At 44.0% G+C, this 24,018-nt stretch overlaps 2 protein-coding genes across 3 annotated transcripts; one reads left to right on the top strand and one right to left on the bottom strand.

Annotated features, from left to right (window-relative positions):
* Positions 1 to 1,147: 1,147 nt before the first annotated feature.
* Positions 1,148 to 23,531, top strand: NAA38 (N-alpha-acetyltransferase 38, NatC auxiliary subunit). Of its 2 annotated transcripts, none has more exons than XM_024748363.1 (3): positions 1,148 to 1,253; positions 22,477 to 23,190; positions 23,363 to 23,531. In XM_024748363.1, the coding sequence occupies exons 2-3, from the start codon at positions 22,782 to 22,784 to the stop codon at positions 23,473 to 23,475; spliced, it is 522 nt and encodes a 173-aa protein (XP_024604131.1). In that variant the 5' UTR covers positions 1,148 to 1,253; positions 22,477 to 22,781; the 3' UTR covers positions 23,476 to 23,531. The 2 variants fall into 2 exon arrangements, with proteins under 2 accessions (XP_024604131.1, XP_024604132.1); XM_024748364.1 differs by lacking the exon at positions 1,148 to 1,253 and having other exon boundaries at positions 22,686 to 22,822; positions 23,007 to 23,190.
* On the bottom strand, positions 19,341 to 22,479 carry CYB5D1 (cytochrome b5 domain containing 1). Its single transcript, XM_024748362.1, has 4 exons — positions 21,914 to 22,479; positions 21,742 to 21,818; positions 21,393 to 21,611; positions 19,341 to 20,805 (listed from the first exon to the last, which is right to left on the bottom strand). Exons 1-4 carry the CDS (start codon positions 22,071 to 22,073, stop codon positions 20,575 to 20,577), a joined length of 687 nt encoding a protein of 228 aa, XP_024604130.1. The 5' UTR covers positions 22,074 to 22,479; the 3' UTR covers positions 19,341 to 20,574.
* Positions 23,532 to 24,018: the final 487 nt, after the last annotated feature.

Genomic DNA, 24,018 nt, shown 5'->3' with positions numbered 1-24,018 from the left:
ATCTTTTCGACTTCTCTCTACCCCCCTCTCCGTTGCTTTAAATATATTTAAATTCTGAGGGGGGCGCTCAGAAATATTTCTCAGAGCTGAGGCACTAAGATGGCCGCCTGGAAATTATTTTTAAAACAACCCCCCCTGCAGCACCGCCACCCCCTCCGTGAAGAAAGGGAGAGGGGGGAAAAATCCCCTTTTAAAACAAAATGGCTGGCTTAATATTTCATTTTTCACCCCCCCCATTCTCCTCCCTGTTATACCCCCATCTCCTAGCCTCTACCCAGAAACCCACAAATTTCTCCCTTTTTTATAACTGATTAGTGCACAGATTAATAGAGATATTTTCCTTGTGTACTGAGTGTGTGTGTGTGAGTGTGTGTGCGCGTCGGGGGGGGCATGAAGGATTTCTGCATAAAACAAAAATGGCTGCTGTGACTAACTCCCCCCTTATAAAAAAATATTTGAGGGGGGGCATTAATCAGTACTCATGCTCAGTCTGACATCAGCATAAATTGTTAAAGGTTAACTAGTTAGATACTAGTCCAACTAGATTAAAATTTTTTTTTCTTTACTAGTCTCTTCCTCCCCACCTCCCTTCTCTTAAAGAAAAGCTTTTTTTTTTTTTTCTGAATACTTCAGAAGGGAGTGGTTTGATGTGAAGGTTTTTTTTTTCCCCTTCAGGCATTGAAAAGGAAAAAGATGAAATATATGTTTATATATAACTCTGTTTCTACATACCTCATTGAAGTCAAAACGCATTTAATTGTCTATGTATCTTTTAAGTGAGAAGGGGTACTGGATTTTTTTTTCTTTCTTTAAAAAAGTGATAGAAATCCTAGTGACTTTTGGGGGAGAGATATGAATAGATACGATGATTGAGTTTTTTTCAAAGGAGTCCATGTTTGATTCTCCCCTTTGCCCAGCCTTTTCAGTGATTTATAATTGTAAATTTTATCCTCACTCTTTTCTCCTTTACCTCGCCTTCCCCTCCCCCCAATTACTTGAATATAAAATTCATCTGACGTGGGAAATTGATTTAGGGGGTAAATAGAACAGATTTTTAGAATAAAGGGGAAAGAGTTAAGTCTGAAGATTGTGAAATTATTTTCTCTTTTAAGTCTGAAGTTTGTGAAATTATTTTCTCTTTTCTCCTGTTTTCAGTATATTTCCCTTCCTCCATGATCTCCAACACTGATAGAGTGGAAGAAACTGAGGTACCATGAAAAAGAAAAGTAACTGGGACTGAGAAAAGGAAAGAGGTAGGGGGTTACACTCAGATTTTCATCTGACTTTCTGACCCATGGTTTCCCACTGTACTCCAATGTTTATCTTTAAAGTGGTATCAGGAATCAGATGGAAGGTTGAAAAGGAGTCCAAAAGTAGCGTTCTCATCCAGAGATTTGGTCAGAGAAGTCATAAAATAAAACTTGCCAGATGAGCAATGCTAGCAGAGGAAGAAGGGCAAATAGCTCAGTTCAACCCTATTTTGTTCTTGTCACCCTTTTCTTACTACAGTTTCCTCCCATTCTTTTGATCTCACTTTGACCTTTTCCTTGCTTCCCATCCCATGCCTGTGGAATCATTTCTCTCCTGGGTTATTTCTCTGTCTCTTGAGTATAGCTGCCAGCCACCCAGCAGCCCCTGCAGGGTTTGGGAGTACCTGAAGAAGGAGGGATAGGTAGGCAGCAACCAGAAAGTAATAGTGACAGGGCATATTTTTGCTGACAAGGTTTAAATATTCTTTATTGATGTGCCACCCCCCAACCCCAGCTAATGCTTTTTATTGAGCATTGATTTCCATCTTCTTCTTAACCTGGACTTCGGAGTTCTCTTGTTTCTGCTCCCATATCATTCGTGTACTGAGTGTAACTCCTATTCTCTTCCATTTGATTTTGTTATGTCCTCTTTCTCCGTCCTTGTGTACTAGTCCTTCTGGGTATCCTCCTCTTTCTGTACATGGGCTTCTGTGTACGTGTGTCTTTATTTTTTACCGAGACTGTCCTTTCTCATCCCTTGACTCTCAGGCTCTGTCACCTCTAAGTGACTTTCCATCTCTGTCTTCTTTTGTTTACTTCTGTCTTCCGGGCTCTGACTGCGTGTGCCTCTTCCTCATGTGTGCCTGACTCCCCCTCTTTCTGGCCTCTCGGTGTGTGTCTGGGAAGAGTGTCCCCACGTGCATGTGGGCAGCCCTGCGCATCATGGTGCGCCCTCTCCCTCTGTTCTGAGCGCCTCTGCCTGCCTGCCTGCCACATGTGCCATGAGCTGCAGGTGTGGGGGGCGAAAGGTGGCTGTGTGCAACCCTGTACAAACATTCATCGTTCTCTCGAGTGCGCTTTGCATATGGATCTGTTAATTTGCCTGATTCTCCCTCTTGTCCATCTCCCCCTCTGCCTGCCTGCATCTCCCGTTCTCTCTTCTCTCCCTACTGATCTCTTGATTTTTCTTCTCTCCTTGTTTCCACCTGCCCCTCTACCTGCTTGCTCCTAGCATGGTGTCTGCCTGCCTGTCTGCTCCTCCCGGACTGGCTGGCAGCCTCTTTCTCTCTCTGGTTGTCTGTCTGCTTCTCTGGCTGTTTGCCCACCACTCTCTCTCTAGCCATCTGTCTCCCCGCCTGCCTGTCTCTATCACTTTTTTAGTCTCCGTCTCTTGGTTTGTCTACCTTCCAGGCCCTACCATGGTTCCCTGTCTTGGTTTGCCTCTTATCTTGCCTTCTACTTGTTCCTTCTGTTCTTTATGTCTATTTAGTTCATGCTTTTTCCTGGCCTCCCTCTATGTATGTCTTCTTGCCTGTCTACTCTGCTTGCTTGCTGCTGTCCCACTGTTTAATGCTTGTATCTTTTTAGTGTGTCTGCTTATCAGCATTTTCTCCCTCGGCTTCCGCTGTTCCAGCATCCCATCAATGGTGATAGTCTCGCTACCGCAGACCTGTCAGTGACCCCCTTGCCCCAAAGTCTTACCTGCCTTTTTGCCATATCCCCTACCCTGCCTTCTCTCACTGCTTGCCTCTGTTTCAGTTCTTTCTTTTTGTTTTTATCTTTCTGGCCCCTCACACAGTCTGCCTGCCTCAATCTTTTTGCCGTTTTCCCAGTCTCTCCTTGTCTTTCTGCTTTTTTGCTGTCTTCCTGGCTGGCCCCTGCTGTCCACATCTCGGCTTGCTTTTTTTCTCCTCCTTTTTCTATCAGCTTTTACATAGATAGTGCATACACATGGTACAAAATTTTTAAAGTACTAAAAGTATCCAGTATGAGAGTAAGCCTCCCTCCTACCCCCCACTTCCTCTCCCCTGAGGTAGTCACTACACATTTCTTGGATCTTGTTCGACAGAAGAGTCTACACATATACGTCTAATTGCTTTTTGCTGCACTCCTTCCAAATTCTGTCCCAGTTTTGCTGGATGCTTCTTCCTCTGTCAGTCTGTCAGTACTCCTTCCCATTTCACTGGGCTTGTTATTTCTTGCTTCTTGTTTTTTTGACTCTATTTTATGGTACTTGTCTTTTTGATTGACTGCTTGCTAGTTACACGCTTTTACTACCAGGACCTGAGGTGTGCTTAGGAAGGGCTTGCTCTGTCCTAATATCCTGTTCTGCTCTGCGTCTTGATGACCACACACCATTGCTGGTCTCTTCATCACTGAACTATGTATTAATTGAGAAAAGCCATGAAAGCACTGGTAGTACTGAAAAATACCTTGTAAATATAGGAGCAATTAATAAGTACAGATGGTTTGTAAGCTGAGCTTACAGGCACATGGAGTAGATAGGAGACCACTCTGCTTTTCCCAGTCTATATGAATTCTTTAAAGGAATATGAATCTAGATCCTTTTAGGTTCAGCAGTACTCTTAGGCTGTTGACCTAGGCCTGTCCAAGAAGTTTGTCTTCCTCCTAGTCTAAAAAACTCTGCTTCTTACTAAAACTTTCTCCCTTTTTCATCCTTCCTTCTGGTTCTTCTCACATGCCACCTTAGAGATGTTATAACTCCTTGGGGGAAGCACAGACAACAGCCTCTATCCAGTTCTCTTCAGAAAGATGATGATAAAACTTTTACACACAATGCACTGTTCTTTCATTTTTGCTTTTTCACTGCCTGTATTCCTGAATTTAACTGTTTCAGCCTCTATCTCTGTCTCTCTCCTCTTTTTCCCTCTCTTCCTCTCTCACTTCTCTTTTTCTTGGTTCTGTCTTTCCTCTTAACTGTCTGTCTTGGGCTCCATTCTAGCCTCTCTTTCTGATTGGCCACCTTCCCTCTCTTCTGTCTGATTGGCCTGTATCCCTCCATCACCCCATCTGTCTGCTGGATTCTCCCTGTCTGCCTGCAATAATGTATTTGATAGCACTTTATAAATTATAAAGCACTGTGTAGTATAAAACGCTATTATCACTTTGTCTTCTTTCTTTGTTTATTGTTTTCTTTCTCTGTCTGCTTTCCTTCTCTCTCTCTCTCCCCCTTTCTGTTTGTCTGTCTGTCTGCGTCCCTCTTGGTGATCTTGCCTGCCTCTCTGTCTCTCTGTCAATAATTCTCCTTTCTCTCCTTGCCAGCTTGTCTGGGTTTTTTGCCATGCTTCTTCTCTGTGTGCTCAGTTCTTGTGTCTCTCCTTCTGTGTTTCCAGGTTCCTCTCTATTTCTTTTAGCTGTCTATTCTGTCTGTCCTGAGGCCTTTTATATGTGCCTGTGTGCCTTGCTCTCTCCAGCTGCTTGTGTTCCTGCCTGTCAGTTCCAAAGTGGGCACCACTCTGCTTTTTTCTATCTTTCTGTACTTCAAAAAATAAAAATAAAATAAAAAATTAAATTCCGTATAACTAATTGGTAGGAGAGAATTTTTTTGTTTTTAATGAGAAGACCATTAAGGAAGTGAGAACAGGAACTCAGGAATACAGCTGTCAAATGCAAACCAGAAATTAGATGCCAACCCCTGCTGCAAAAAAAAAAAAAAAGAACAAGAAAAAATTGTAAGGGACTTCCAAGCCAATAATAAGATTATTTATTGAAAGCAAAAGCTAGAAACATCAGAGCTATAGTTTCTAACCTTTTGTTTTTTGGATCATAGAAAGTTATAAACCCCTTCCCCCAGAAAAACAGTATCTACACAAATACCACATATGTTATCCTGAAACCTATGGAGCCCAGGTTAAAACCCTGATGTAGGGAACCAATGAGAATGATTGATAGAGCACAGGCATGAACTCATGCAACAAGAAGATCAAAGGACTGAAAAAGCACTTTGCAGTCTGTGATTTACTACCGAAGGAGATGTTAAAGAGATTCCTAGTTATCTTTTGAAATATAGAAGTTAGTGGTTATAATGAAAGGCATGTAAACGCTGAGGATTTTCTAGGCTTAATCATGGAATTTTAGAGAGAAGTTCATCTAAACCAGTGTTTAGATGGCTAAGTAAGGTTGCCACCTGTCCTTTCCTGGGGAGCTGTGTCCTTTGTTCTGACATTATATATTTCTCATATATTTTTATATAAAATAAATGTGTAATATGCTATATTTATATGAAACAAATATGTAATATATATATGCTAATGTATTTAACAGTATATTATGTTTATTTAAAATGTTCTAAAAATGAGGTAGATCTGTGTTAGAAGGATGTCCATGATAGATGTTACAGGGAGAGAGAAGGAGAAAGAAAATGAGTTTTTTTTTTTTTTTTTTGCGGTACGCGGGCCTCTCCCATTGCGGAGCACAGACTCAGCGGCCATGGCTCACGGGCCCAGCCGCTCTGCGGCATGTGGGATCTTCCCAGACCGGGGCACGAACCCATGTCCCCTGCATCGGCAGGCGGACTCCCAACCACTGCGCCACCAGGGAAGCCCAGAAAATGAGTTTTTATACTTCTGTACAACTTGAAAATTTTTCAACATACAGGTACTTGTTTTATAGTTACAAAATAATATTTTTAATATCTTTCTGTTAAATAATGGTGATGGGTATATAGGTTTGGTTTTGTTCTTATTGTCATTAATTAGCGCAATAAAAAGTCAGGAACTCCATGTTGGTCACTAACTTTTTTTTTTTTTTAATGTTTTACTGGTCACTGTAATCTAAAAGTCTGGGATCTACTGCTTTAATCTAACCTCTTCTAGATTTCGTGACGCAAGAAACCTCAGTCCTTCATATATCATAGTCATGACTTGCCATATTTACATGCCACCTATACTATTATATGCATACTATTTTCCTTTTCAATTCACTTTTCTTTAACTTAAACAAATGTCCTTTAAAAAGTAAATTTTATATAACTAAGAAATAATATCCATAAATCCTTGATTTGATAAGGTAATTATAATTTTCCTAATTTATTTTAAAATACAAATAATTATTAAAAGTCAATAAAAATAAAAGCATCTTGCATGCTACCAGTGGTATAGGTACCATATTTTAGGAAACATCACTTTAATCTAATTTTGTAGGTACAGAAACTGGGGCCCAGATGTCGAAAGGATTGCCTAAGATCAAGTTAGATGTTAGGGACAGAACCGGAATTTGAACCTGTATCTTCCAATTTCTAGTCTGCTGTTCTTTGTTCTATATACTAAGTGACTTATAAGTCAATGGATGTCCTAGGGTTTTAAAGGAACTAATATGTAAAATTGATGGTCACATGTATAACTTACTTATAACAGCTGTACTACAGAACTGGCAATGGTTAATTTATCTAGTACATTATTAAACTTACATGTTTTCTGTTACAGAGTTCCCACCTCTTATCGTCTACCCTAGAGAAACAGTCATCACACTTGTGCATGAGGTGACACATACAAAGATATTCATTACAACGTTGTTTGTAATAGCAAAAAATTGGAAACACTCTAAATTTCCAACAGTAATGAATAACTAAATAAACTGTACAGCAGTCAAGAAAAATGAGTTACATCTACATAGTCAGATTCTTTACTATATTGTTGAATGGAAAAAGGCATGCTGCAAAACAGTATATACATTATGATATCATTTATGTTCAGAGAAACTAAAAACAATACTATGTGTTTCTACAGATACATTTATATGTATATAAATTTCTTTTAAAAATTCTGGACATATACATACCAAATTGGTCACAGTGGTTACTTTTGGGAAATAATAGTCAAGGGGGATATTTAGCTTTATTGATAATTTTGAATTTTTACAGTATTGTGTAAACAAATTTATGTAGTGTCATGATTACATTAACAAATGAAGCCAAATGAGACAAAAAGTAGTGTGATTTCTCTAAAGAAATCATTCCTCACTAATTTCTCATTCTTTGAGGAGAAAAGTACGGAAGCAAAGTATAATCAATGTGTGTAATGTAGTTAGACTTTAGAGGACATTAGTGAGGTTCTAGTTTAAAAACTAATTAAAATATGAAGGGAAAAAAGGAAAGTTATAGAAGAGCATGTATAATACGGTACCATTGATGAAAGGGAAAAAAAATGTGAATTTCCATAGAATATTCCTGGAAGAATACACAAGAAATTGTAGTCATTACTACTGGGAAGGGAAACATATTTTTTCATTGTTTTTCATCGTGCATCTTTTAAAGCAACTTGAAAATGTTTTAGTGACCAAGGGATTAGTTAGGTGGAGGGAGGAGAGACATTTGAGATCAGAAATAAACACACAAAAAAGTTAATTAAGGATATGTGGTAGTGATGATTGCTGTGGGCTGTAGAAATCTGAGAGTTCAGAGAAGAGAGCTCTTAGGGAGGGGAGGGGAGGGGGACTGAAGGACTTTCATATGTAGTTGTACTTGAAGTAGGCCCCAAAACGTAACTAAGACCTATATAGCAGAGAGGAGGAAGAAGGGCAGTTTAGGTTGAGTAAGAAACTATTCAGCAAGTAGTATGTGGACCTCATACAGCTGGAGTGGTAAGTTCATGATAGAAAGGAGGTTTTTTTTGTTTTTATAAATTTATTTTATTTTTGGCTGCGTTGGGTCTTCGTTACTGCGCACAGGCTAGTTGCGGCGAGTGGGGGCTACTCTTTGTTGCAGTGCGTGGGCTTCTCATTGCAGTGGCTTCTCTTGTTGCAGAGCATGGGCTCTAGGCGCGCGGGCTCAGTAGTTGTGGCTCGCGGGCTCTAGGGCACGCAGGCTCAGTAGTTGTGGCACACGGGCTTAGTTGCTCCACGGCATGCGGGATCTTCCTGGACCAGGGCTCGAAACCATGGACCCTGCATTGGCAAGCAGATTCTTAACCCCTGCACCACCAGGGAAGCCCAGAAAGGAGGTTTTTAATTTAAAAAATTATATCTATTATTGAGAACTATTTCACAGGTCCAAAAGAGTATGTATAACATACATCAACCACAAAGAATATTAAAATGAACACATGTATTCAGTATCGGTTTAATAAATATAACATTAGTAACATCTTTGAAGCCTTGTAATGGTCTTCCATATTTCACATTCCTCTCCTGCCCCCTGCCCTACCAGCATCCTGAATCTTGTGTTATCATTCACTTGTTTTTTCTTTGTGATTAGTTCCCTTCCCACCTGTAACTTTTATTTTTTAATTTAAGTACAGTTGATTTACAATGTTTCAGGTGTACAGCAAAGTGATTCAGTTATATACTTAGATATATATTCTTTTTCAGATTCTTTTCCATTATAGGTTATTACAAGATACTGAATATAGTTCCCTATATTATACAGTAGGTCCTTGTTGTTTATCTATTTTATGTATAGTAGTATCTGTTTATCTATTTTATGTATAGTGTATCTGTTAACCCCAAATTCCTAATTTATCCCTTCCCCCCACCTGTAACTTATTAATTTTGAAAAACTTCAAGCCTACAGAAAAGTTGAAGAAGTACATTGAGCACCCATATACTCTTCACCTGGATTCACTGATTGTTGACCTTTTGCCACACTGACAGAATGACATGAGCAAATGCTTATGATCTAATGTTAATTGCATAAAACAATATAAAGCCATATATGTAGTATAATCACAGCCATGTAGGTACTAGAAGGAAGTGGTTAAAATGTTAATACTGGTTTCTGCTGAGTGGTAGGGACAAGAGTGATTTTTGTTTTGCATCTTTATGCTTCTCTACCTGGAATTTTCTGTAAGTAACACGTATTCTAAAACGAAAATTAAAAAATTTTTTCAAGTTTAAAAAAATAATCTTAAAAATATATGGAGAGAGAGAGAACAGGAGATAGTATCTAACATGTGTTCATCAAGTTTGGTAGTCCCAAAAAGTTTAAAACACAGTAATATGGAAAATAAACATAGGTACAGACCTCATATCTGAAGGAATCTAATTCTTTTTCTGCAAGGTTGTTTCCCATCTTGTGTGAAAAGGCCTTATTTCTTTAAGGCTCCAGCAGTCTGGCTGTTTACCCCTCCACTTCTCTCCCTGGCTGTCGTCTGCTTTCCTCCCGATCATTCCCCTCATTCATCGAAGACTGACGCTTGGCTCAGTCCTGCCCTCGACGCTGTAACCAGAGACCTTTCTCACCATTTCCACTTCTCTCTCCCACCTCTAGGAAATAGTAAATTCTTACCTGTTCTGAAATATTAAATTCAAGCCTCCTACTTTGGCTACAGCTTTCTATCCTTCCAGCTCTCTCATTTATTCACTATTTTGGACCCATGAGACCCTTGTAATCCCTTAATTCTTCCATTTTCTCCTAATCAGCTCTACCATGTTCTCCCCTCCTTCCCTGTCCAACTTAGATTCCATGGTCTGTCATTTCAGCCACTCTGCTGCCTGCGTCTCAGCACCCTCTTTATTTACCTCTTGCAGACCCCCAACCTTGGATCACTTCGGCTGTCTGTTTACACTCAGGAGCACTTTGCATGACCACATGGTGTCAGAACACCATGACCACTCCAGATTAGTGTCCCTGCTCAGAAATTCTTTTGCCTAGTCAGCTTCCTTTCGGTTCTCCGTGGTGACTTTTTCAAACCTTCCTCAAATTCCTCAAACCTCCTCCACCTTATGCTTCAGTAGAACATCTTATCGTCTCCCTCTAGGAGACAGATCATCAGATGAGAACTCCCTTGAAATACTGACACTAAGACTACATATTTAACTGTATTCGTATTTGTCCTTTCCTCCCTCCTATCCTGTCCGAAGCTAATGCCTACACTTGGGCTCTGGCTCCCAGCCTTGCCACCTTCTCAGGGTGTAATGGTTAACAGTGATCCCCTAACTCTCCTTTATCTCCCATCCTCCTTGCTGCTTCACAACCACATTTAAATGTACTCAAATCTCCCCAACTTTAAAAGAGACACTCTGGACCCCTAAGCTGCCACCCTACCTCGCTGTGCCCACTCACAGCCACGCTTCTTGAAAGAATTGTTTACACTCAGGCTGCTTTACTTGCCTACTCATTTTCCAACCCTCTGCCCAGCCTCTCTACAGAAACTGCTTTCACAAGATGACCAAAAAACCTGGTTACTGAATTAAGAGGAAATTTCTGAGTTCTTAACTTGAACACCCCCTTCTTGAAATAGTCTTTGTGATCTGTGTGAGTCTGTGATCTCACATCTGCTCATACTTCTGTTGCTGCCTTTTAGCTAAATCCTTTCCTTTGCTATTCATTGAGTAAAGGGGATACCTTAAGAAGAAAAGGAAGGGATTTCCCCGGCGGTCCAGTGGTTAAGACTCTGCACTCCCGATGCAGGGGTTAGGGTCTGGTCAGCGTGACCAAAAAAAAAAAAGAAGAAGGAAAGGAAGATTTAGCCCCAAATTGTTATATTTGTCTTCTTCCAGTTTTTGGCCAGGCTACGAGGCATGCAGGATCTTAGTTCCTCAACCAGGGATCGAACCTGCGCCCTCGGCAGTGAAAGCACAGAGTCCCAACCACTGGACCGCCAGGGAATTCCCTCCCAGTTTCTTTTAGACCTGCTTTGATTGACCACTATGATGGAAACAATATAACAGTCCTATACAAAATGGCAAAAACCAAACATTTTTTTTCCTCTTTGACATTGCCTTTTAACAGTTTCTTAATAGGTTTTCACTGACTGGCCACCCAGAATGCCTTGCTTTCCACCTACTGTTAAGCCCTGGTTATTTCAGCAGAACTGCCCTGACACCTTTCCTGGCGAGCCCCAAGCTGTCATCCTCCTGCCCCTTTGCTTGCTCCTGGGCCCTTTCCCCACCTAGCTCTCTGGATAGGGAGAGTTAATTTCAGACTAAATTGGATATGATTAGTAAATTAAAATTGACTAATTTTTTAAAAAAGATGCTGTATTCCCAAACTATATAACTTCTAAAATGTATTCCAGAGCCAAGTAATGAAGTTATTCACTGCCTCCCTCAGAGGAAGAGTTTGAGCTGTGGATTCAGGTAGCACCTGGAATCCAAGTTCTGCCACTTACTAACAGTAACCCTGGGCAAGCAACTTATCCCTCAAGTCTCAGCTCCCTTATCTGTCAAACAGGGATATTAATGCCTACCTCACATGGTTGTGGTGAAGATTTTGAGCTAACTTACATAAAGCACTGGCTGTAAGGCACTTGATAGGTGGTAGCTAGTGTTCTAAACAGTCACGTTTACTATTCGCCATTTCTCACTTCAGAGAGATTCACTTAAGATGCTTGTAAGGTGAGAGGATTGACAACCTGGGTTATGAATAACACCTTAAACTGAAGGAGCAAAGGGCCGACTTTAGTTATTCTTGTTCCCAATAGTTGCCCCATTTCCTTGCTTTCCCTTGCTTTATTTAAATAAGCTCAACTCTGGTATGATATGAAACAAACCACATTTTACTATACTCAGTTCTCCCAGTAGAGGTACAAACACTGTTGTTAGGTTAGAAACCAAATGTTAGTCACAGATACGGTCTACTAATTTCCTAATCATGACAGATGTTCCCTCGATGTTGAATAGTGTGGACTCTCAGGAAATCCCAAGGGAAGCATTCATTACTAAATAAAGAATGGCTAGCACAAGGAGAGGGAAGAAAACGAAAAATTTCGAGCGCCTGTCCCAAGGGCCTTTAGTACTGCTGGGCATTTCCCCATACCTTATATTTAATCTTCTCAACCACAGGGTAAGGTAGCTTCTTTTTAAGTGACCTTGTCCTGGTTTATGCCTGTTGCCCTTAGTGAATCCTTACTTCTATTGTTCATATTTTGTGATTGAAGAAATGGAATCTAAAAGAAGAAAAGTATTCTGTCCATAGTTACAAAGCCAGAAAACTCCTCCCTGTGCAGCTGGATTTCTTCTGTGAAGACCTCATTCATACCTCATCCATCTACTGTCTGACTTCTCTAACACACCACTGTTTTGCTGTTCACTAAATCTGTGGATGCTCAAGTCCTCACCTTACTTGACTATGTGACATTGCGCACTGTTTACCATTCCCTCCTCTCAAATACTCTCTCTGGCTTCCCTGGCACCATTTTCCAGGGTCTCTCTCACCACTTTGGCTCGTACTTCTGAGTCGTCTTCTCCTCCCCTCCCTTAGGTATTGTTCCTCCCAGGCCTTGCATGTAGATCACACTTTATTCTTGAGGTGATCTCATCCTTGACTTTGGTTGACAGTTACTCACTGCGGGTAATTCCCAAACCTTTAACTCTAGCCGAGAGCTCTATTCAGGATATCGTACCACATATCTGGTAAGATCTGGACATCTGTGTTTCCATGTCCTGGAGTTACTTCAGATAGCTAACTAAAAACACATCATCTTCCTTCCCCATGAAACTCTTCTTCCAAGCATTTCCCTCCTCTGTCAGTGGATTCATCACCCTCCACCCAGGCCAGAAACTTGGGTGTCATCCTTGACCCCCCTCTGCCTCAGACCCCCTCCCAATAAATTATTGAGTTGTGTAATTCTCTCTTAACTTCAGTTTATCTCCTCTGATCTCCACTGCCACTAACTAACCTCATTCTGGCCACCTTCATCTCTTTCCTGGACTGTGTAGTAGCATCAGTCTCCCTGTCTCCACTCTCTCCTCTCTTTTTCTCCCCTCCAATCCATCCTCTCTTGACATTCAAAAAGGCAATTCTGATTGTGACATTCTCCTTATAAAACCCTTAACCTTGAATTGTACACTTTAAAGGCGTGAATTTTATAGTATGTGAACTGTATCTCAATTAAAAAAAAACAACCTGATTTACAAAGTCTTGCAGGACCTAGTCTGGCCTCCATGTCTCTTACTGCCCACCCTCTTCTGGCCTCCCATCTCCTCTTGGCTTTACCGTTCTGCATTTCCTTCTGCGTCTGAGCTCTCCACATACTCTCACTGCCAAACTCTGCGCTCTTCATGCTGTTTACTCTCCCTCCTTACCCACTCTCACTTCTTCGCTTGGCTGCCTCCTCGTCCTTCCAGTCTCAGCTTGAGATGATGTTCTCCAGAAAGCCTTCCCTCATCTCCCCAGACTGGGTGTATCCCAAGGCATTTCTCTGAGAAAGTGACATTTAAGCAAAGCCTTTAAGGGGCAGGAGTTGGCCAGGTGATGAGTGGAGGGTGGAGTGTCCCATGCAGAGGAACAGCATGTGAGAAGGCCCTGGCAGAAAGGAGCTTGGGGGAGTGTCAGAAACTGAAAGGCCAACAGGGAGATAAAGAAGGGGCTTGGGCAGGGGGGAAAGGATGGATTGGGTGTTTGGGATTAGCAGATGCAAATTATTATAAGTGGAATGGACAGAAAACAAGGTCCTACTGTATAGCACAGGGAACTATATTCAATATCCTGTAATAAATGATAATGGAAAAAAGGATGAAAAAGAATGTGTGTGTATATGTGTATGTATGTGTGTGTGTGTGTGTATATATATATACATACATGTACACACACACATATATAACTGAATCACCGTATAGTAGAAATTAACACAACATTGTCAATCAACTATACTTCAATAAAATAAATTAAAAATATAAAAAAAGAAGAGCCTGGAAGAGGCAAATCATGCAGGGCCTTGTGGACAACAGTAAGGGTGTCCTATGTCCTCTTAAGAGGAGTTGGAAGCCTTTGAAGACTTTAAACAGGGGAACTTTAAAAGCTTCCCCTTAAGGACCTACTGTAGAGCACAGGGAGCTCTACTCAGTACTCTGTCATGACCTATATAGGAAAAGAATCTAAAAAAGAGTGGATATATGTCTATGTATAACTGATCCACTTTGCTGTACACCTGAAACTAACACAACATTGTAAATCAACTATACTCCAATTAAAAACAAAAAAGCAAACAAAACTTCCCTTGGCTGCTTTATATAAGTAGAAGCAAGGTGAAAAGAGGCTCACAAACTTCTCTGAATCTCCCACTAACCTGTAAGCTCCTTGAGGGCAGAAATTATGTCTTCTTATTTAGTGTATTCACAGAGTCCAGAATTGCGCCTGATACACAGCAGATGCTCAGTATTAGGTTAATGAATTGAATAAATGGATGGTGGGGTCAGGATTCCAACTTTGGTTTTCAAGAGAGACTCAGCACTCCGCTCCTACCCGAGACTGATTGGATATCCCTCCTTTTGCCTCCAGTGCATCTGTGGTCAATTGTATTTTCCAGAAATGGCTACAAAAACAACTCACATCCGGCATGCTCTTATTACAGTGTGACTTTCACACTCTTCCCACTGAAAAGTGAGGTCTAGTTCTTTCCCCTTGGATTTGAGGTGAGGTTATAAAAGGTGCTTGAGGCTCCTCCTGGTTCTCTTGGGACACTTGCTCTTGGAACCCAGCTACCATGCTGTGAGGAAGCCCAAGCTGCCCTGAGAATGGGGTCTTCGTGGAGAAGAATCCGTAGACAGCACCAACTTGCCAGCCATTTGAGAGTGAGCCATTTTGAAAGTGAATTCTCCAGCTTCTAGTAATCCACCCAGTTGACGCCTTTTGGAATGGAAATGAGCTGTCCTCACTGAACCCTGCCCAAGTTACAGACTCATTAGCAAAATAAATGATGGTGGTGGTTTGAAGCCACTTACGTCTTGAGATGGTTTTGTTAAGCAGCAGTAGGTGACTAGAACTGCAGCCTATGTTTGTCATGCAGGGAGGTGATGCCACTCAGTGGTTAAGTGGGTGGCCTATGACTGTCTTGTTTCAAAGCCCACCTTTGCTGCTTAGTATGACCTTTGGCAAGTCACTTAACCTCTTTGTGCTTCAGTCTCCTTCTTTCTTCAGTGTAAGTAAAAACGGTATTTAAGTTTGTTATGATGATTAAGTGATTAATGCAGGTAAATGCAGATCTACAGGTAATACAGATCAGTCTTTGTGATTATCTCAGGCAAGTCTCTGATCATTCAGCCATCACTGTCTCTTGTAATTCTGTTTCTTTGTCTTTATAGTACTTTTGGTATTTGTGTGTGTGTGTATATGTATATATAATGTGTTCATATATGTATATGTGTATATACACATACATAATATATAGCTTTTAGCACTATCTGAAATGATCTTGTCTACATGTTTTTTTATCCCACCAGAGTATAAGTCCCAGTAACACAGGAACCTTGCCTGTCTCATTCCAGTACCTGGAACGGTACCTGGCACAAAGTGCTTATTAATAACTTTTTTGGTTAATGAATGGATGAATAGCACTTTCATACTTCTTGTGGAAGACATCACTAGTTCCTACCCAGTATCCCTTCTCATTCCACAGTAGTGGTCCCTGCTTTTGTTGTGGATGTCAATACAAAATACTGTCCCAGACTCCCTTGCAGCTAAGGGTCATTGTGTAATACATGTCCTATCAATGAGACATAGTCAAAGTTCTGCTAAGGATGTCTGGGAAAACTTTTTGCTTTGATTTAGGCACTGCCCTTTCATCCTTCCCCTCTTCCTCCTTCCTGACCACAATACGGACAGGAAGTAGAACCACCAAAAAGGAGATAATCATGAAGACAAAAACAGGAGCAACCTGTGATGTTGATGAACTATCTAGTGGAGTCATACACCACAGACTCTCATTCTGTGAGAAAATTTAACCCTTTATAGTTAAGCCCCAGCTCAGCCTTCTGTTACTTGCAGCCAAATACATTCTCACCTGATACACTGTGGTAGAGTAATATCTACTCCTATAGGCTGTTCATTAAGGGCAAGGAAGTATTTCCTCCTCCTTACTGTTCTCTAGGAGGACTGGAAGAATTTATCAGCACAAATGTCACTCACTGTCCAGATCTCTTCTGCTCTCTTCAAATAGTGAGAGTGGGCAAGTAGCAAGGGACACCACAGTATCTGAATATATTTGACTCCTGAGTTCACATATTTCAAGTAGTGGGGGTTACATTTTCCATTCATTCCTGAAACAAACATGTATTTATTGCCACTCCATGCCAGACATTATATGGCTGTTGGGGATACGGAGATGATTAAGTCAGATGATTGAAACTGGATGCCCAAGTTCCCACTAAACATTAAGCTCCCAAAGGGTGGGAGCTGGGCTGCTCCCAGTAAGAAAGGGACTTAATTCTAGCAGTGTCTCATCCATATTGTTCCTCGTCTCAACCTTCTTGACCCCGATCCCATTTTAATGGCCTCAGTTCACTTATTCGTTCACCAGCTTTTGTGTGTGTGAGTGTTTCCCTGGGAAATAGATATGGGCTGCATATCTATTTGTATTTTGAATGCTTAATCTTTGACTTCCAAGATCATTCAGGTTTCAGATTGTCTGCTTTCTCTACAGCTAAGCCTCCATGCACTCTTGCTGCTCCATCATAAAGTGGCTGTTCTCCCATTATCAACACGTCAACTCAGCTGTGGGGACTGGGTACATTAACCTTATCCTGATGTCATGACTCGGTGTTATGGTCCCAAGTCCAAATGATAGATCCCCTCACTCAGCTCCAGGGTATGTCCAGATCAGAATTTGGGGCAGTAAAATGTTTCAGACTAGTTATAAACTTAGCCCCAAGGCTTCAAGTTTTAGGAATTGCCACCATGGGAACACAGGTGTATCCGGTTGAAGTAGACCATTGAGGCAGGTGCCAGGAATCCAGGAACCACATTGTATTGTCACCTTTGATATTTTACTTCTGAGGGTCTTTATTATTGTGCTTGTGTGTGTACTATTTCAGGGGCAGGGGGTTGGGCCATTTTGAGACTGATGGAAATTACAGTGCCCTTCTCCAAGATAATACACATCTGCACACACACACACACACAATATTTAGAAGTCGTTTCTGGAGGCCCAGGTTAAGAACCCAATTGTGCTTTGCCATGAAGGTGGAAACTTTTTCTGTACCCTAATTTGGTCCTTTACCATGTACTATTTTCATTTACCTTTTCATGTGTGTATGTTTTAGCCCATTGAGTGAGCAAGCTTCCTGCAAAGAACATACACCTTTTTATGACCCCCAGTGATACTTGCGTATAGTGACTGAGCCTTGTGGGAAATATTTGCAAATTGAGTTATTTGAAGCTGCTATGATTTACTGAGGACAGGCAACGTTCCTTTCAATATACCACCCACCACCCGACCTCCCTACAAAATGGAAGAGATCACTACCAAAGGACCTACAGTCATGTTCTATTTACTTCCTAGGTTTTAGGACTGGGCATTATTTACATACTCCGCATGCAAATATCCAGTCTTGGATATTTAGAGAACCAAGGTAGCGCCTAGTAGAAAGCTTTATACAAACAAAACAAAACCCTCTAAGAGTAAATGAACATACTCTATTATCTTAAAAATCTGTGATCTTTATTCCTTCCATAGTTCTCTGCCTCACCCTGTACATACCCACACCTGTAATCAGACCCCTTACTTGTCCTATCCCGTGAGTTTTATTTCTCAAACTACACTCCTTTCCTGGCATGTGCTTATGGAAAAAATTAAAAATAGGAATAAACCTAATGCTAATGGAATAGTGCCCATGTTGTTTTCCCTTTTTTCTGATCCTTCCCTCTCACCTGTACGTTTCCACAGGCTACCTTTAATCCTAACCTGTTTAGAACTTGGAAGTGTTTTCCCTCATCCGGGCCCCTTTCCCTTCACTCTGTAGGAGACTACAGCCACCTGGTGGCCATGTAGAGAAAAGACAGGTCGATTGCCTCAAAAATCTGGTGAGAGGAAGAACCTCTATGGAGTAATTTTTGGTCTTGGATCTATGGCGAACAAGGAAGGAGAAACCTGTGGATAGAGATGACAGCATAGGATCCAGACATCCTATTTCTTGGTCCCACCTTGCCCCCCACCAAGGACACAACATCCCATCCACTAGTTATTAGAGGCAGAGGAATTCACTTAACATTTGAGTTCATTCAGTCAGAATTTACTGAGCAGCAACTGTGTGCCCAACACTGGCAATACAGCAGTGAACAAGATGGACACGATCTCTGCCCTCATGAGCTTACAATCTAGCAGCCAGCCAGCCAATTACATCCATAATTTTAACATTACTGTTGTAATAAGCACTGTGAAATTTAACAAAGTCCTGACCTGCATCGAGAAATCAGAAAAGTCTCTGTGAGGAAGAAACACGTAGGATTAGCAAGGTGGGAGATGGAAGAGTGTTGTAAGCAGAGCGAACAGCCTGTGTGCCGGCTCTAAGGCAAGAAAACCTTTAGTGAACAGAAAGCCAGTGAACAAAGAGGGGTGATGCAAGGTAGAGGCTGATATATGCAAGGTCTTTGGATTTAGCACTTGATTCCAAAAGCAACTAGAAGCCACTGAAGAATCTGAAGGAGGAAAGTTAGATGTTTAGGTTTGTTTTTCAGAGCTCACTCTGCTGTGTGTGGAGGACAGAAGAGGAAATGGGAGGACTGGTTAGGAAGTTATCGCAGCAGTCCAGACCAGAGGTGATGATAACAGCTTCGAGAAAAGAAGATGGATTCCAGACATGTTTAGGAGATAGAATCTACTTGGAGAGTGACTGGGTGTGTGAGGAAAGGGATGTGTTTCTGGCGAGAGGTACTAAAGTAGGAAACCCTGGAAGAGGGACGAGTTTGGGCAGATCCCATAGGCACAGGCCCTGAGGCTGGGGTTACAGCAACAGCATAGCTTTGGTTCTCAAACAGTTTAGGGTTTAACTGAGCAAACAAGATACACATGAAACAACAGCAGGTGGATACAGCTGTCTCCACCTCTGTCCATGCCGTTCATAGTCAGCCCCTCAGCGCACTCCTCTGCAGCCTGCCCAGTGTCTCCTGGGGGCCGCCTTCCACGAAGATGCACTAACATCTCTCTCCTGCTTTTTCTGCCTGCTACTGTCAAGAAATTCACCTGTGATTCTCATTCCCCTTCCCTCCTTAGGTCATAGGGGACCAGATCTGGCCACTGCCCTCCATGGTTGTTCTCTTTTGAACCCCAGGAGTTTTCTGACTTAATTCGCCCCTTTTTTTTTTTTTTTTTTTTGCGGTACGCGGGCCTCTCACCGCTGTGGCCTCTCCCGTCGCGGAGCACAGGCTCCGGACGCACAGGCCCAGCGGCCATGGCCCACGGGCCCAGCCGCTCCGCGGCACGCGGGATCCTCCCGGACCGGGGCACGAACCCGCGTCTCCTGCATCGGCAGGGGGGCTCCCAACCACTGCGCCACCAGGGAAGCCCCAATTAGCTCCTCTCTTTACATCCCCTCTGTCAAGCCCCTTCTTGCAGAGTCACCATCTGGCAAAGTCGACCCTGTCTTCCTCATCTTTCCCTCAGAGGCACGCACAGGCCCATCATGAATATACATGCCTACTTTTTGCTCCCCCTTTTAAAGTGTCCCAATCCAAAAGCCCTTTCCCACTCTAATTTTCCTGGAACCAGTATATACCCACCTCTTTGCCTCAGAAAAGTCAGAGGAAAGTTTTGCTATGGGATTAACCATGAAGTAGCCTCAACAGCTATTACTCAGCTTACACTTGGCCTTCCCTGTGTCCTCTCTACCACTGCAGAACTGTGCTAAGCCCCTTCCAAAGGCAATAACTAAAAAAACAAAACAAAAAGGCACAACACCACGGCTGACTACACAATAGGCCTACAGGTTCCCATTGTGCAGTGAGCCTGGACATTGAGAACATAGACTTTGGAATTGGGAAGACCTGGGTTTGCAATCTGGTTACTAAGTAGTGTGCCTTTTGTGCTATTAAATCTTACTAAGCTTCAGAAGATTTATCTGTAAGTAGTGGTAATGGTATCTGTCTTATGGATAGTTGTATTAAATGAGGTGTATAAAGCACATAGCATAATATCTAGCCTGAATTACCTGGTGGCTGCCGAATACTGTTCAGAAGAGAGATTAGCCAGTTTTATATGGCGAGTGATAGACACTTCCTATTCCTGTCTTTGAAAATCCCATCTTCTTACAGCCATCCCATTTCCATCATTGCCAGAAAAGTTCTTCCATCCCTCATCCCTGTGTAGGACTTCTCTTTCTCTTACTATCGAAAAGTTCTGCCTGAGCTCTATCTGACTATCCTCTTCTACATCTCCATGATCTAAGATACTTTATTTTCTTGTATCATTCCTAAAAATTAATTCACTCCTAGCGTTCTTCCTAACTTTCTCAGAGTAAATTGTAACTAACCCGAGGAATAGGACCTTTACACTTCAGTAGGGAATGGGAACCTCAGGCCAGCTCCCAGAGTAGAATGGAGGTCTAGGTCCAGGTACCGCCCTCCCTGCCCCATCCCCATCTCTTTTCCTACAGGTCACAGAAACAGCTAAACTCAAAATATGTCTTGAGCCTACATGAGCATACATCTCTCTTTCTATAGCTCTGTGAGGTCATCACTGAAGTACAGCAGTACTGCAGGTGTGTAGAGCGTACTGTCCATATTGAGATAATCAAATTCTTCCTCCTCATCCTGGATACCATTCTCTTCCAGGGTATAATCCATGTTCAGGTTCTTCCCTTCATATTTCCATGTGTAGCTGGCAGCATGTGCGTTATAGAGGAGGTAGCGGTGTAGGATTTCCCACATTGATTCCAGGGCCCCCACCTGGAGAACACGAAAGCACCCCACCCAGAATTGTGGGTTGAACGAGCAAACACACACACACACACACACACACACACACAAGCAAAGGCCAGGAACCCAAAGCTGGGATCAGAGTGCCTCCCTTGGCAGAGAGCAGCTTAAGGCGCTCCACAGTCCCAGAAATAAAGTTGGAGCTCCAGCATGCAACGAGTGGCCCCCAAATCCTACCTGCCTTTATGGCAGCCACTTGTAATAAACAAATGGCCCTAAAGTCACTGCCCCCTCACCTCATCCCCACAACAGAGTAGACTAATAAGAGAGCCCAGTTGCAATTGCTGTACAAAAACACAGCATGTAAGAGCTTCCGAGGACAACCATCACTAAGGTGCACAAACTGTCACCCTGGGCTTAAGAAAAAGTCTCTTGTACCCTGTGGCCCAGCCACACCTTTAATTCCTAACCCTGGGGATGTAGGTGGTCTTCTTTCCTCAGTTACCCCTAAAAGGAAAGAAAATACAGCTCCCACCGGTTGTGGAGAGCTGCTGGCCTGCAGATCTGCTTGGAGATTCTGGGTTCCCTCTAACCTGCCCCCGGGCACCAGTTCTCACCTCCAGAGTGTGCTCTTGCGACGTGAGCGTGTTAATGATGCGGATATTCCGGGTCTTGGCGGACAGCCGCCCCACCTCGTAACGCGACCCCTGCCACCAAGGCTTCCCGAAATCGTTGGCCCAGTCCGAACGGGGCAGCTGAGGCGGCACGTGCAGAAAGCGGCCCCACGGGGTGCGGTATCTCAGGGAACCGGTCAGCGGATCTATGTGCTTGCGGATCTTTTAAGCAGGGTTTGAGGGAGGAGGGTCGGAGCAGTCACTATCTCGGGCTCTGTTTAGCCTCTGCTTTTCCTCTTCATCCCGCTCTCCAGTGCCCCTCCCCCCAACCCCAGGTTCCAGCAGAACTCACGTCTCTGGTGTCTGGATCAAACCAGTGACTGATGTCCTGGCCCGCAACTTCCACGATGGGTTTCAGCAGCAGGTCTCCTGGAAAGGAGAAGCTGCCGTCAATGCTACCCATCCAAGAACCAAGCACCGCCCCCAAACACACCCTCGACGCTGGCCCAAAGTGTGGCGTTTACCCTTGTATTCCTGTGCCAATGGTGTTAGGTCGTACACGTTTCCCAGGTAAGACACCCAGAGGTCTTCGGGGTGGTTATGTTGGGCCACCTCGGCCGGCGTGAAATAGCGACGCTGAAAATACTCAAAGTCTGGCCCGGCCACTAGGCCCCGGCGTGGCATGGCTCTTGCTCTATCGGTCACCGACTCCTTTAGTTGCTTCCTCGCTTTTCAGCACGCACTCTCTGCTGCATCCTCCCTCTGGTCCGGGAGCTAAGGCGAGCGCGTTTATCCGCTGGCATGGAAACCATTGTCCCTTTCCGGCCACCGGCCACTGAGATCAAACGCTGTATATGGGCGAGAGGAGCGTGGGCTGCGCGTGCTCACGGGAAACGTAGTCCGATTCAGGCATTCAAGTAATTTGAGTTTTGTCCTCAGGAGTTCCGCGGGAAAGAGAACACACTCCGTTTTCATTCACAGTGGCCTAGGCTACAGGGAGTATTCAGGACATACTGTCTCGCGAGGCAGAAAAACAAGGGAGGGGAGGCGTGTGATTATGAAAAAAGGTATTCTCGCTAAATTCCAGGGTTCCTTAAAGGATGTGTAAGAAACTAGAGTTGAAAATTTCTCGCGATATCTTGGTACATCCAACGTAATAGGCCTCAGTGAGCCTCAGCGCCGAAATAGAAGCTCGCGATACTTCTGCAGTTGCCGGAGACGAAGAGGAGGAGGAGGAGGAGGAGAGGTGATCTCGCGAAAGAAAACAGGTCGGGAGCGCTCGCGAGATCTCAGACCACCGGACACCGAAGGTTCTTAGGAAGTTGAAGGGCCTGGAGGAGGCCCGGGAACAAATGGCCGCAGCTGGACCAGCCATGCTGTTGCGAGAGGAGAATGGCTGTTGCAGCCGGCGTCAAAGCAGCTCCAGCGCAGGGGTTAGCTCGGGTTCTGGGATTGAGGGGCCGTCGGGGAGCAAGATGGGGGGACGGAGGGGGAACTGCAGCTCCCGGCAGCCTCTGGGCTTCGTGTGAGCGCCCCGCGGGCTGTCGGGAGCTGTGGTTCCGCGGGCGGGCAGCAGCCGAGGCGGCGCGGTCTGAGCGCCTGTCCTGCCCCGCTCAGGACTCTGATGGGGAGCGCGAGGACTCACCGGCTACGCGCGCTAGGCAGCAGCTGGAGGCGCTGCTCAACAAGACTATGCGCATTCGCATGACAGATGGACGGACACTGGTCGGTTGTTTCCTCTGCACCGACCGCGACTGCAATGTTATCCTGGGCTCGGCGCAGGAGTTCCTCAAGCCGTCGGGTCAGTGCCCGGGGAATGCACACCCGCCTGGGAATGCGGCGGAGCCTCACGCAAAGCATTTCCCCTTAAGTGCCTGGCTGCACCCCTTAGTTTCTGGGACTAGAAGTCGTGGCACAGAAGGGGCGGGGCCGACGCTGGCCTGCCTCTCTGATGCTCTGACTCTTCTTTCCAGATTCCTTCTCTGCCGGGGAACCCCGTGTGCTGGGCCTGGCCATGGTACCTGGACACCACATCGTTTCTATTGAGGTGCAGAGAGAGAGCCTGGCGGGGCCTCCCTATCTCTGAACACGATCGCGCATGCCTTTCGGACTTCATTAAATCTGTAACCGACGTGGCTTGTGTCTGTGTGTAGCTGGGTTTCTGGGACAGGAATTACACACCTCATCCCTAGAGGAATAGGTTTCTCTGAGGTGGGGAGCACTCTCAACCCTCCTTCCACAACCTGGACGTCCAGGACTGCCGAAGGTTCCCTCACGTTCGGGGTGGGGATGGGGGGACAGGCTGAACTTCGGATCCACGGGCCCCAGGATGGGCCCCTCCATCTTCCCTCCCACGCAGCTGCTCCAGAATTGTGGCGGGAGGGGGGTGTCATCCTGTTCCGGAAGGCCCATTGTTTCTCTCTCCGGCCTGGCAACACCGAGTTCCTCTAAGCTGGGGTCAGAGAACAGGCTCAGGTCCCCAAGGGGAGCAGGGCAGGCTACAGAGGCCGGGCTCCCTCCACTCTATTGATAAGGAGGTGACAGGGACAGAGCTCTGGGGTCTGGCCAGGAAGAACGGCCTAATGCGATAAGGGAAGGAAGGCCTCCCAGGAGGCTGAAGGATGCTCCG

This window comes from Neophocaena asiaeorientalis, unplaced genomic scaffold (genome assembly GCF_003031525.2).
Source record: "Neophocaena asiaeorientalis asiaeorientalis breed wild unplaced genomic scaffold, Neophocaena_asiaeorientalis_V1.1 scaffold543, whole genome shotgun sequence".
NCBI classification, from domain to species: Eukaryota; Metazoa; Chordata; class Mammalia; order Artiodactyla; family Phocoenidae; genus Neophocaena; species Neophocaena asiaeorientalis.
The sequence above is the reverse complement of the archived record's forward strand: the minus strand, read 5'-3'. Positions and strand labels throughout refer to the sequence as shown.